A 15,166-nucleotide genomic window follows, 5' to 3' on the forward strand; every position below is an offset into this window, starting at 1 on the left:
ATTCAGCAAATTCTGTCTTTGCCAAATTCATGCGAATCCCAAAATTCAGATTTGTCTGAATTCATTCATTTTGGGCAATTCTAAATGAATTTGATTCGTTTTTATAATTAACTCAAACGGTAACAGAAAAAAGAGGAAAAAAATTGAAACTCACGAATTATTTTTTTTTGGTCATGGCACTTCCTCCCAAAAAATGCAAGAAAAAAAACAATCAAAATGTTGTACAAATAAAAAGTACAGCTCCCCACACATAAAAAAACAACAAAAAACCGAAGCCCTAACATGGCTCCAACAAAATTCTGATTTTTTTAACCACTAAAATAATTAAAAATTATAATTATTTTGGTGTCGACCCGAAGAATTATTTTTACTGCACAAAAAAATAAATCGAAAAATATTGTTTTTTTTCTTTTACCATTTCATCCCACTGGGATTTTTTTTCCCCCTATTTTCAGGGAAATTGATTGGTGTCATTCAAAACTACAACACATCCCCCCACAAAAAAACAAACCCTCATTACGCTCTCTGGCCAGAAAAATATATGTATATTTTTTTTTGAAGGATGGAATATAGAGCAAAAAGCGAAAATTGGCTCCAAATTGTGTAAAAACTAAAACTAACTTTTTAAATTGTCACTTAGCAATGGATCAGTTAAAAACAGATGTGTGAATGGTTCCACTAAACTTTATTGGTCTATGTGCTGTTTTAGAAATGGCGCATTGAAAAACTGATATGTGAATAAGCCCTTAAAGGGTTATACTTTAACTTCCATGAATGGGTATGGTCGGATAGAGCTTGTAAAACCAAGCACTTTTGTAATTTACTGTTTATTAAAATGTTCCGCCATTCTTGAGATATCAACTGTTTTCTTTTCAACAGTTGCCTTGGAGACCGCCCACCGCTGCTAGAAAGCAGAACACGCCCAGTGCTTACAAGCTCTTTTCTATTGAACTTGTAAGCCGGGGATCACTAGAGAGCGCTGTTACCTCCTAATCCCGGATAGAATTAGCGCAGTGATTAAAAATAAGACAGAAGAGGTGGTCGGTCTTGAGTGTTAATATCTCAAGAACGGATGAAAATTTTAATAAGCAGTAAATTGCAAAAGTGTTTGTTTTTGCAAGCTCTTTCAAAAAAAAAAATCCATCTGTAAAATCTTCACATGACCACGACCGACTTGTAGCCACTGGAAGTGAACAGTGAAGGTTCCTGCTGAATGACAGCAAGCAAAGATCTTATAGCAAATGCATGAAACTGAGATATTTATATTAATTATGGCGGCATGAACGTAAGAACAAGATAATAGAAGTAAGCAAAATCATAAAAGGAGTACGGCAATGGTGTCACAGCCAAGGCAGAGATCACAGGAGGGGAACAAGGTCATTGCAGCAGTTAGTAGAATCACAGACGTCAAAGGTAGGAAGGTTGTGAGTTGGGAAGACGGGGAAACTCTTAATTCCTATGCCCATCTTCACAGACATTTGTTACTGCACCTTAAAGGGGTATTCTGGCCCCGCTCACGTCCAGATCAGGAGGTGAGAAGGGCCACTGACTTCATATCAAAGCCTAAATACTCCTTTAAATCCTAAAAGAATCAATTTTTCATGTGATTTTACACATTTACACACGTGGTCAAAATTGTCGGTACCCCTCGTTTAACGAAATAAAAACCCACAACGGTCACAGAAATAACTTGAATCTGACAAAAGTAATAATAAATTAAAAATCTATGAATATGAACAAATGAAAGTCAGACATTGCTTTTCTGCTTCTACAAGACTTCTTAAAATAATTAAACTGATGAAATCGGCCTGGACAGAAATGATGGTTCTTCTTAACTTAATATTTTGTTGAACAACCTTTTGAGGCAATCACACGATTCCTGTAACTGTCAATGAGACTTCTGCACCTCTCGACAGGTATTTTGGTCGACTCCTCATGAGCAAACTGCTCCAGTTGTCTCGTGGTTGAATGTTGCCTTCTCCAGACGGCAAGTTTCAGCTCTTTCCCATGATGCTCAATAGGATTTAGGTCAGGGCTCATAGACGGCCACTTCAGGATAGTCCAATGTTTTCCTCTTCGCCATTCTTGGGTGTTTTTAGCTGTGTGTTTTGGGTCATTATCCTGTTGCAAGACCCATGACCTGCGACTGAGACCAAGCTTTCTGACACTGGGCAGCACATTTCTCTCTAGAATCCCTTCATAGTCTTGAGATTTCATTGTACCCTGCACAGATTCAAGACACCCTATACCAGATGCAGCAAAGCAGCCCCAGCACATAACAGAGCCTCCACCATGTTTCACAGTAGGGACAGTGTTCTTTTCTTGATATGCTTCATTTTTCCGTCTGTGAACATAGAGCTGATGTGCCTTGCCAAAAAGTTCCATTTTTGTCTCATCTGTCCATAGGACATTCTCCCAGAAGCTTTGTGGTTTGTCAACATGTACTTTGGCAAATTCCAGTCTGGCTTTTTTATGATTTTTTTTTCAACAATGGTGTTCTCCTTGGTCGTCTCCCATGAAGTCCACTTTGGATCAAACAATGACGGATGGTGCGATCTGACACTGATGTTCCTTGAGCTTGAAGTTCACCTTTAATCTCTTTAGAAGTTTTCCTGGGCTCTTTTGTTACCATTCGTATTATCCGTCTCTTTGATTTGTCATCAGTTTTCCTCCTGCGGCCACGTCCAGGGAGGTTGGCTACAGTCCTATGGATATTAAATTTCTGAATAATATGTGCAAATGTAGTCACAGGAACATCAAGCTGCTTGGAGATGGTCTTATAACCTTTACCTTTAACATGCTTGTCTATAATTTTCTTTCTAATCTCCTGAGACAACTCTTTCCTTTGCTTCCTCTGGTCCATGTTGAGTGTGGTACATACCATGTCACCAAACAGCACAGTGAGTATCTGTAGCCCTATATACAGCACAGTGATTATCTGTAGCCCTATATACAGCACAGTGAGTATCTGTAGCCCTATATACAGCACAGTGAGTATCTGTAGCTCTATATACAGCACAGTGAGTATCTGTAGCTCTATATACAGCACAGTGAGTATCTGTAGCCCTATATACAGCACAGTGAGTATCTGTAGCTCTATATACAGGCACAGTGAGTATCTGTAGCCCTATATACAGCACAGTGAGTATCTGTAGCTCTATATACAGCACAGTGAGTATCTGTAGCCCTATATACAGCACAGTGATTATCTGTAGCCCTATATACAGGCCCACTGACTGATTACAAGATTGTAGACACCTGTGATGATAATTAGTGGACACAACTTGATTTAACATGTCCCTTTTGTCACATTATTTTCAGGGGTACCATCATTTCTGTCCAGGCCGATATCATGAGTTTAATTTTTTTTTAAATTCTGTGGAAGCAGAAAAGCAATGTCTGACTTTCATTTGTTCATTTTCATAGATTTTTAATTTATTATTACGTTTGTCAGATTCAAGCTATTTCTGTGACCGTTGTGGGTTTTTATTTCGTTAAACGAGGGGGACCAACAATTTTGACCACGTGTGTATATGTCTCCATGGTAACAGACTACAAACAAGCCCTGTGTAGTCAGATCCTGCAATAATGCTCCATCTGTCCACTACTGTATGCAAACATGTATATGGTCGTAGTGACAAATGGAAGAAGAGAGTACGACTGCCGGATCAGACTACAAACACTTAATAGTCTGTATCCATGGAGATACATAGTTCTGCATAGGAGCTATAGTCACAAAACCATAGGAAATTTTAAAAAAATCTTGAATCATTTTTCATTTTAGATGCATGGGGGGTGGAAGTGATTCAAGAAATGAATTGGTTTCTTAATTAATTGCAGAAGTAAAATAAAATAAAAATTTAAAGGGGATTTCTGAAACTTGTTATTTTTTACCAAAGTGGGATAAAACTTTCAAAAATGGCAGATTTTTTTTTTTTTTAATATGCTCCCCCCTCCCCCTCTTAACTTATCAGTGTCCTGGGGTGTTGCCCTTTAGTGACTGGAGGAAATGACTGATGGAAGATGTAATCCCACGTAACAGATGTCCCCTGTAGGATGACACCAGAGCGTCTGCCATAGAATTGCCCAGTCCTCCCACTGACGTCTCCATGAATTTCTGCCACGGATAATCTGGAAATAGGAGCTAAATCCGTTCACACTCCAACCTCACAGCTCGATAGTGAACGTGGTAGATGCCGTCCATAGTGCCCACCACAGAGGGGCAAATCTACCCGGATTCTACCCTCCACAGAAGCCCCTGCACAGTCCAAATGCTGCATGTGATGCAAAAAACAAATGTCCCCAAAAGTGGCGGCTGCAAATCCCCTCGCTCCATCCACATCCACTAAGTCCTGTGGCTCAATATAAAATCTGTAACTGACCCCATCTACCATTTATAATACTGTGGTCTTCTGATTAGGTGGTGAGACCCCTCCACCCACTCAGGTGTGACTGCTACCTCTGCACCCCCGTAATTGCACCCCTCACAGCTACCTCTCCATATCATATAGTTACACCCCCTACTGCTATCTCTCTACCCTCCATGCCTGCACCCCTGACTACTACCTCTGCACCCCCTATACCTGCACCCCTGACTGCTACCTCTGCACCCCTATACCTGCACCCCTGACTGTTACCTCTGCACCCCTATACCTGCACCCCTGACTGTTACCTCTGCACTTCTATACCTGCACCCCTGATTGCTAGCTCTGCACCCCCTATACCTGCACCCCTGATTGCTAGCTCTGCACCCCCTATACCTGCACCCCTGATTGCTACCTCTTTACCCCCTATGGGTACATAGGAGAAGAAAGAGTTAATTGGCGTAAAAAATATATAAATTTTTATTCCATCAAGTTAAAAAACGTACATAGTAAAAAGAGAAATTACATAATACGGATAGTATAAAGACACTAATTAGATTACCAATGTAGCAAGATATGTTACAAAGTATACATATATGGTCACGCATATGGTCACAGTGGGACATGAGCAATATAGATAATATAGCATAAGGTTAGTATATCAAGAACGCATTCCTTTATGCACTTTACCCTCCTTTTTGGCACTCTTTGTGGTAAGAGACTACCTTAAAAAATGTTTTATGTGACATGTATCTGATTATTTGTGGGCAGGAGCATTATTTAGATGGATACCTGATGCATATGGCAAGTGTAAATCCAATGACTATGGAATACTTATGGATTACTTTTTGATATATTATTACACTCATTGGATTGTCTTGATATACTAACCTTATGCTATATTATCTATATTGCTCATGTCCCACTGTGACCATATGCGTGACCATATATGTATACTTTGTAACATATCTTGCTACATTGGTAATCTAATTAGTGTCTTTATACTATCCGTATTATGTCATTTCTCTTTTTACTATGTACGTTTTTTAACTTGATGGAATAAAAATTTATATATTTTTTACGCCAATTAACTCTTTCTTCTCCTATGTACCCATGTGTTTCATGAGTTGGCTCAGTTTGGCAAATCTGGGATATATTTCCCCCCGGATATGCCAACTTTACCCCTATAGGGTCTATTTAGTTGTATCTCTTTACCCCCTATACCTGCACCCCTGACTGTTACCTCTGCACTCCTATACCTGCACCCCTGACTGTTACCTCTGCACCCCCTATACCTGCACCTCTGGCTGTTACCTCTGCACCCCCTATACCTGCACCCCTGACTGTTACCTCTGCAACCCCTATACCTGCACTCCTGACTGCTACCTCTTTACCCCCTATACCTGCACCCTTGACTGCTACCTCTGCACCCCTATACCTGCACCCCTGACTGTTACCTCTGCACCCCCTATACCTGCACCCCTGACTGTTACCTCTGCACCCCCTATACCAGCACCCTTGACTGCTACCTCTGTACCCCCTATACCTGCACCCCTGATTGCTACCTCTTTACCCCCTATACCTGCACCCCTGACTGCTACCTCTGCACCCCTATACCTGCACCCCTGACTGCTACCTCTGCACCCCCTATACCTGCACCCCTGACTGCTACCTCTGCACCCCTATACCTGCACCCCTGGCTGTTACCTCTGCACCCCCTATAACTGCACCCCTGACTGTTATCTCTGCACCCCTATACCTGCACCCCTGACTGCTACTTCTGCACCCCCTATAACTGCACCCCTGATTGCTACCTCTTTACCCCCTATACCTGCATCCCTGACTGTTACCTCTGCACCCCTATACCTGCACCCCTGACTGTTACCTCTGCACCCCCTATACCTGCACCTCTGACTGCTAGCTCTGTAAGCCCTATACCTGCACCCCTGACTGCTACCTCTGCACCCCTATACCAGCACCCCTGACTGTTACCTCTGCACACCCTATACCTGCACCCCTGACTGTTACCTCTGCACCCCTATACCAGCACCCCTGATTGCTACCTCTGCACCCCCTATACCTACACCCCTGACTGCTACCTCTGCACCCCCTATACCTGCACCCCTGACTGCTACCTCTGCACCCTCTATACCTGCACCCCTGACTGCTACCTCTGTACCCCTATACCTGCACCCCTGGCTGTTACCTCTGCACCCCCTATAACTGCACCCCTGACTGTTATCTCTGCACCCCTATACCTGCACCCCTGACTGCTACCTCTGCACCCCCTATACCTGCACCCCTGATTGCTAACTTTTTACCCCCTATACCAGCACCCCAGACTGTTACCTCTGCACCCCCTATAACTTCACCCCTGATTGCTATTTCTGCACCCCCTATACCTGCACCCCTGACTGCTACCTCTGCACCCCTATACCTGCACCCCTGGCTGTTACCTCTGCACCCCCTATAACTGCACCCCTGACTGTTATCTCTGCACCCCCTATACCTGCACCCTGACTGTTACCTCTGCACCCCTGACTGCTACCTCTGCACCCCTATACCTGCACCCCTGACTGCTACCTCTGTACCCCCTATACCTGCACCCCTGACTGCTACCTCTGTACCCCCTATACCTGCACCCCTGACTGCTACCTCTGTACCCCCTATACCTGCACCCCTGACTGTTACCTCTGCACCCCTATACCTGCACCCTGACTGTTACCTCTGCACCCCTGACTGCTACCTCTGCACCCCTGACTGCTACCTCTGTCCCCCTATACCTGCACCCCTGACTGCTACCTCTGTACCCCCTATACCTGCACCCCTGACTGCTACCTCTGTACCCCCTATACCTGCACCCCTGACTGTTACCTCTGCACCCCCTATACCTGCACCTCTGACTGCTAGCTCTGTAACCCCTATACCTGCACCCCTGACTGCTACCTCTGCACCCCTATACCAGCACCCCTGACTGTTACCTCTGCACACCCTATACCTGCACCCCTGACTGTTACCTCTGCACCCCTATACCAGCACCCCTGATTGCTACCTCTGCACCCCCTATACCTACACCCCTGACTGCTACCTCTGCACCCCCTATACCTGCACCCCTGACTGCTACCTCTGCACCCTCTATACCTGCACCCCTGACTGCTACCTCTGTACCCCTATACCTGCACCCCTGGCTGTTACCTCTGCACCCCCTATAACTGCACCCCTGACTGTTATCTCTGCACCCCTATACCTGCACCCCTGACTGCTACCTCTGCACCCCCTATACCTGCACCCCTGATTGCTAACTTTTTACCCCCTATACCAGCACCCCAGACTGTTACCTCTGCACCCCCTATAACTTCACCCCTGATTGCTATTTCTGCACCCCCTATACCTGCACCCCTGACTGCTACCTCTGCACCCCTATACCTGCACCCCTGGCTGTTACCTCTGCACCCCCTATAACTGCACCCCTGACTGTTATCTCTGCACCCCCTATACCTGCACCCTGACTGTTACCTCTGCACCCCTGACTGCTACCTCTGCACCCCTATACCTGCACCCCTGACTGCTACCTCTGTACCCCCTATACCTGCACCCCTGACTGCTACCTCTGTACCCCCTATACCTGCACCCCTGACTGCTACCTCTGTACCCCCTATACCTGCACCCCTGACTGTTACCTCTGCACCCCTATACCTGCACCCTGACTGTTACCTCTGCACCCCTGACTGCTACCTCTGCACCCCTGACTGCTACCTCTGTCCCCCTATACCTGCACCCCTGACTGCTACCTCTGTACCCCCTATACCTGCACCCCTGACTGCTACCTCTGTACCCCCTATACCTGCACCCCTGACTGTTACCTCTGCACCCCTATACCTGCACCCTGACTGTTACCTCTGCACCCCTGACTGCTACCTCTGCACCCCTGACTGCTACCTCTGTACCCCCTATACCTGCACCCCTGACTGCTACCTCTGTACCCCCTATACCTGCACCCCTGACTGCTACCTCTGTACCCCCTATACCTGCACCCCTGACTGTTACCTCTGCACCCCTATACCTGCACCCTGACTGTTACCTCTGCACCCCTGACTGCTACCTCTGCACCCCTGACTGCTACCTCTGTACCACCTATACCTGCACCCCTGACTGCTACCTCTGTACCCCCTATACCTGCACCCCTGACTGTTACCTCTGCACCCCTATACCTGCACCCCTCTCTCCTGGTGAGACACAGACCAGACCGTCTTGCTCTTGGAGCTTCCTGAGCGCTGCAGCTCTGGGTACCAGGTGCGCTGTGCCCTCTATATTTTGGTCAGTAGTTTGGGGTCAGTCCGGTTTCTCATGTCTCTTCCCTTGCTTGATTTTATCATTCTTTTAGGAAGCTTGTAATAATGATTTCCTTGGGGTTAATCTAATAGGTAAGCGCGTGATTAATAGCAGATTGATTGGCAATGATTGTGCTCTGGGGGGCGCTGTGACTAGTGGATTAGTGGTGGCTGTTAGCGGAGCTGTTTTCGGGGGGAAGCTTTCATGCTCTTACAGTTCTTCTTCGTTCTCGTCTTCTTCTGTTTTCTCCGGCACATTTTTCTTTTTGTGCTCAGTTCCTCTCCGCTTCTTAAAGAGCCCCCACAGCGATGGGCCGCTTTTCTCTTCCTCCTGCGGTGTGGAGCTTTATAGTGCAAAAGGTAAGTGGGGTGCAAAATATAGGAAGGTGGTCACCTCTATGACCTGACTACACAGCGCTGCTGCACGTCCACCCAGTGCTGCGCCATTAGCAATAGTCGGCTTTCTGCAGCCCCTTGTAGATGGCAGGCTGTGACCCTGCAGATTGGCTGAGGACCTCCTGCCTGGGGACCACCGTATGATTACTTGTCGCTACCTGCTAGAGGTTTTCTGGAATAAATGCAAAGTTCTGTAACTTTCTACAACACTTTGCTCCCCGATTCATCATTTGCACTTTTCTTTTTTGTCTTGTGTTATTTGTTTACTTTTTTGCACCAAATTCTTCAAAAAATGCCGCATGCGCTTCATGAATTTTTGCTCAAAAAGTTGCCAAATTTGTGGGGAGAAAAAAAGTCAGATGTAGATAAAATCACCCTGGGGAGGCCTGGAGCACATGTGTGTAAAAATGTGACTTTTTAAAATCACAATTAATGAATCAGCCAAAAACATCTGGAAACTCCAACCCATGCCCACAATGACGAACACAGAGAAACACAGGCGACCGTGGAACATAGACTTACAAAAAAAGGGGCAAATTAAAAGACGGATTTGTTGCAAGTTAAAAATACCAAAAACTATGCAAAAATGGTGCAAATGCAAAAAGGAATCAACCCTCTTTTTTCCATTCAGAGCCAGTAACCCTGTAAGGAGCTGTGAAGTGTATACAATGTATCCAGTGTAGACAATGCTCTGTGAGTGAAACACATCAGCGGCAGCTGCACAGATCTCTGCTGGATTGTTACAATGTATCCAGTGCAGACAATGCTCTGTGAGCCAAACACATCAGCAGCAGCTGAACAGATCTCTGCTGGATTGTTACAATGTATCCAGTGCAGACAATGCTCTGTGAGCCAAACACTTCAGCAGCAGCTGAACAGATCTCTGCTGGATTGTTACAATGTATCCAGTGCAGACAATGCTCTGTGAGCTAAACACATCAGCAGCAGCTGCACAGATCTCTGCTGGATTGTTACAATGTATCCAGTGCAGACAATGCTCTGTGAGCCAAACACATCAGCAGCAGCTGCACAGATCTCTGCTGGATTGTTACAATGTATCCAGTGCAGACAATGCTCTGTGAGCCAAACACATCAGCAGCAGCTGCACAGATCTCTGCTGGATTGTTACAATGTATCCAGTGCAGACAATGCTCTGTGAGCCAAACACATCAGCAGCAGCTGCACAGATCTCTGCTGGATTGTTACAATGTATCCAGTGCAGACAATGCTCTGTGAGCTAAACACATCAGCAGCAGCCGCACAGACCTCTGCTGGGTTGTTACAATGTATCCAGTGTAGACAATGCTCTGTGAGCTAAACACATCAGCAGCAGTCGCACAGATTTCTGGTGGATTGTTGCAATGTATCCAGTGTAGACAATGCTCTGTGAGCCAAACACATCAGCAGCAGCTGCACAGATCTCTGCTGGATAGTTACAATGTAGCCAGTGCAGACAATGCTCTGTGAGCCGAACACATCAGCAGCAGCTGCACAGATCTCTGCTGGATTGTTACAATGTATCCAGTGCAGACAATGCTCTGTGAGTCGAACACATCAGCAGCAGCTGCACAGATCTCTGCTGGATTGTTACAATGTATCCAGTGCAGACAATGCTGTGAGTCGAACACATCAGCAGCAGCTGCACAGATCTCTGCTGGATTGTTACAATGTATCCAGTGCAGACAATGCTCTGTGAGTCGAACACATCAGCAGCAGCTGCACAGATCTCTGCTGGATTGTTACAATGTATCCAGTGCAGACAATGCTCTTTGAGCCGAACACATCAGCAGCAGCAGCTCAGATCTCTGCTGGACTGTTACAATGTATCCAGTGTAGACAATGCTCTGTGAGTGAAACACATCAGCAGCAGCTGCACAGATCTCTGCTGGATTGTTACAATGTATCCAGTGCAGACAATGCTCTGTGAGCAAAACACATCAGCAGCAGCTGCACAGATCTCTGCTGGATTGTTACACTGTATCCAGTGCAGACAATGCTCTGTGAGCTAAACACATCAGCAGCAGCTGCACAGATCTCTGCTGGATTGTTACACTGTATCCAGTGCAGACAATGCTCTGTGAGCTAAACACATCAGCAGCAGCTGCACAGATCTCTGCTGGATTGTTACAATGTATCCAGTGCAGACAATGCTCTGTGAGCTAAACACATCAGCAGCAGGTGCAGAGATCTCTGCTGGATTGTTACAATGTATCCAGTGTAGACAATGCTCTGTGAGCTAAACACATCAGCAGCCGCATAGATCTCTGCTGGATTGTTACAATGTATCCAGTGCAGACAATGGTCTGTGAGCTAAACACATCAGCAGCAGCCGCACAGATCTCTGCTGGATTGTTACAATGTATCCAGTGTAGACAATGCTCTGTGAGCTAAACACATCAGCAGAAGCCGCACAGATCTCTGCTGGGTTGTTACAATGTATCCAGTGTAGACAATGCTCTGTGAGCTAAACACATCAGCAGCAGCTGCACAGATCTCTGCTGGATTGTTACAATGTATCCAGTGCAGACAATGCTCTGTGAGTCGAACACATCAGCAGCTGCACAGATCTCTGCTGGATTGTTACAATGTATCCAGTGCAGACAATGCTCTGTGAGTCGAACACATCAGCAGCAGCTGCACAGATCTCTGCTGGATTGTTACAATGTATCCAGTGCAGACAATGCTCTTTGAGCCGAACACATCAGCAGCAGCAGCTCAGATCTCTGCTGGACTGTTACAATGTATCCAGTGTAGACAATGCTCTGTGAGCGAAACACATCAGCGGCAGCTGCACAGATCTCTGCTGGATTGTTACACTGTATACAGTGTAGACAATGCTCTGTGAGCAAAACACATCAGCAGCAGCTGCAGAGATCTCTGCTGAATTGTTACAATGTATCCAGTGCAGACAATGCTCTGTGAGCTAAACACATCAGCAGCAGCTGCACAGATCTCTGCTGGATTGTTACACTGTATCCAGTGCAGACAATGCTCTGTGAGCTAAACACATCAGCAGCAGGTGCAGAGATCTCTGCTGGATTGTTACAATGTATCCAGTGTAGACGATGCTCTGTGAGCGAAACACATCAGCAGCAGCCGCAAAGATCTCTGCTGGATTGTTACAATGTATCCAGTGTAGACAATGCTCTGTGAGCTAAACACTTCAGCAGCAGCCGCACAGATCTCTGCTGGATTGTTACAATGTATTCAGTGCAGACAATGTTCTGTGAGTGAAACACATGAGCAGCAGCTGCACAGATCTCTGCTGGATTGTTACAATGTATCCAATGCAGACAATGCTCTGTGAGCGAAACACATCAGCAGCAGCCGCACAGATCTCTGCTGGATTGTTACAATGTATCCAGTGTAGACAATGCTCTGTGAGCTAAACACATCAGCAGCAGCCTTACAGATCTCTGCTGGATTGTTACAATGTATCCAATGCAGACAATGCTCTGTGATCGAAACACATCAGCAGCAGCTGCACAGATCTCTGCTGGATTGTTACAATGTATCCAGTGTAGACAATGCTCTGTGAGCTAAACACTTCAGCAGCAGCCGCACAGATCTCTGCTGGATTGTTACAATGTATTCAGTGCAAACAATGCTCTGTGAGCTAAACACATCAGCAGCAGCTGCACAGATCTCTGCTGGATTGTTACAATGTATCCAGTGCAGACAATGCTCTGTGAGCTAAACACATCAGCAGCAGCTGCACAGATCTCTGCTGGATTGTTACAATGTATCCAGTGCAGACAATGCTCTGTGAGCGAAACACATCAGCAGCAGCTGCACAGATCTCTGCTGGATTGTTGCAATATATCTAGTGTAGACAATGCTCTGTGAGCTAAACACATCAGCAGCAGCTGCACAGATCTCTGCTGGATTGTAACAATGTATCCAGTGCAGACAATGCTCTGTGAGTGAAACACATGAGCAGCAGGTGCACAGATCTCTGCTGGATTGTTACAATGTATTCAGTGCAGACAATGCTCTGTGAGCTAAACACATCATCAGCAGCTGCACAGATCTCTGCTGGATTGTTGCAATATATCTAGTGTAGACAATGCTCTGTGAGTGAAACACATGAGCAGCAGGTGCACAGATCTCTGCTGGATTGTTAGAATGTATCCAGTGTAGACAATGCTGTGTGAGCGAAACACATCAGCAGCAGCTGCACAGATCTCTGCTGGATTGTTACAATGTATCCAGTGCAGACAATGCTCTGTGAGTGAAACACATCAGCAGCCGCACAGATCTCTGCTGGATTGTTACAATGTATCCAGTGCAGACAATGGTCTGTGAGCTAAACACATCAGCAGCAGCTGCACAGATCTCTGCTGGATTGTTACAATGTATCCAGTGCAGACAATGCTTTGTGAGCGAAACGCATCAGCAGCAGCCGCACAGATCTCTGCTGGATTGTTACAATGTATCCAGTGCAGACAATGCTTTGTGAGCTAAACGCATCAGCAAGAGCCGCACAGATCTCTGCTGGATTGTTACAATGTATCCAGTGCAGACAATGCTCTGTGAGCTAAACGCATCAGCAGCAGCCGCACAGATCTCTGCTAGATTGTTACAATGTATCCAGTGCAGACAATGCTCTGTGAGCTAAACACATCAGCAGCAGCCGCACAGATCTCTGCTGGATTGTTACAATGTATTCAGTGCAGACAATGCTCTGTGAGCTAAACACATCAGCAGCAGCTGCACAGATCTCTGCTGGATTGTTACAATGTATCCAGTGTAGACAATGCTCTGTGATCGAAACACATCAGCAGCAGCTGTACAGATCTCTGCTGGATTGTTACAATGTATCTAGTGCAGACAATGCTCTGTGAGCGAAACACATCAGCAGCAGCTGCACAGATCTCTGCTGGATTGTTACAATGTATCCAGTGCAGACAATGCTCTGTGAGTGAAACACATGAGCAGCAGGTTCACAGATCTCTGCTGGATTGTTACAATGTATCCAGTGCAGACAATGCTCTGTGAGCTAAACACATCAGCAACAGCTGCACAGATCTCTGCTGGATTGCTGCAATGTATTCAGTGCAGACAATGCTCTGTGAGCTAAACACATCAGCAACAGCTGCACAGATCTCTGCTGGATTGTTACAATGTATCCAGTGCAGACAATGCTCTGTGAGTGAAACACATGAGCAGCAGCTGCACAGATCTCTGCTGGATTGTTACAATGTATCCAGTGTAGACAATGCTCTGTGAGCTAAACACATCAGCAGCAGTCGCACAGATCTCTGCTGGATTGTTACAATGTATCCAATGCAGACAATGCTCTGTGAGCGAAACACATCAGCAGCTGCCGCACAGATCTCTACTGGATTGTTCCAATGTATCCAGTGTAGACAATGCTCTGTGAGCTAAACACATCAGCAGCAGCCGTACAGATCTCTGCTGGATTGTTACAATGTATCCAGTGTAGACGCTGCTCTGTGAGCGAAACACATCAGCAGCAGCCGCACAGATCTCTGCTGGATTGTTACAATGTATCCAGTGTAGACAATGCTCTGTGAGCTAAACACTTCAGCAGCAGCAGCACAGATCTCTGCTGGATTGTTACAATGTATTCAGTGCAGACAATGCACTGTGAGCTAAACACATCAGCAGCAGCTGCTCAGATCTCTGCTGGATTGTTACAATGTATCCAGTGTAGACAATGCTCTGTGAGCTAAACACATCAGCAGCAGCTGCACAGATCTCTGCTGGATTGTTACAATGTATCCAGTGCAGACAATGCACTGTGAGCTAAACACATCAGCAGCAGCTGCTCAGATCTCTGCTGGATTGTTACAATGTATCCAGTGTAGACAATGCTCTGTGAGCGAAACACATCAGCGGCAGCTGCACAGATCTCTGCTGGATTGTTACAATGTATCCAGTGCAGACAATGCTCTGTGAGCTAAACACATCAGCAGCAGCTGCACAGATCTCTGCTGGATTGTTACAATGTATCCAGTGCAGACAATGCTCTGTGAACGAAACGCATCAGCAGCAGCCGCACAGATCTCTGCTGGATTGTTACAATGTATCCAGTGCAGACAATGCTCTGTG

General features: G+C 46.0%; 1 protein-coding gene across 4 annotated transcripts in view; it reads right to left on the bottom strand.

Moving 5' to 3' along the window:
- Positions 1-15,166, bottom strand: part of FYB1 (FYN binding protein 1) — a 268,086-nt gene that overhangs the window by 28,059 nt on the left and 224,861 nt on the right. For 3 of the 4 annotated variants that reach the window (XM_073681913.1, XM_073681921.1, XM_073681931.1), the window contains one exon: positions 8,911-9,039. The exons of the other annotated variant lie outside the window; for it this stretch is intronic. In XM_073681913.1, coding sequence (XP_073538014.1) covers positions 8,911-9,039 — 129 coding nt within the window. The remainder of the gene's footprint in view (positions 1-8,910; positions 9,040-15,166) is intronic. 4 annotated transcript variants of the gene reach the window in all.

This window comes from Phyllobates terribilis, unplaced genomic scaffold (assembly GCF_046119375.1).
Source record: "Phyllobates terribilis strain yellow unplaced genomic scaffold, ASM4611937v1 Scaffold_1__5_contigs__length_1240528914, whole genome shotgun sequence".
Lineage (NCBI taxonomy): Eukaryota > Metazoa > Chordata > Amphibia > Anura > Dendrobatidae > Phyllobates > Phyllobates terribilis.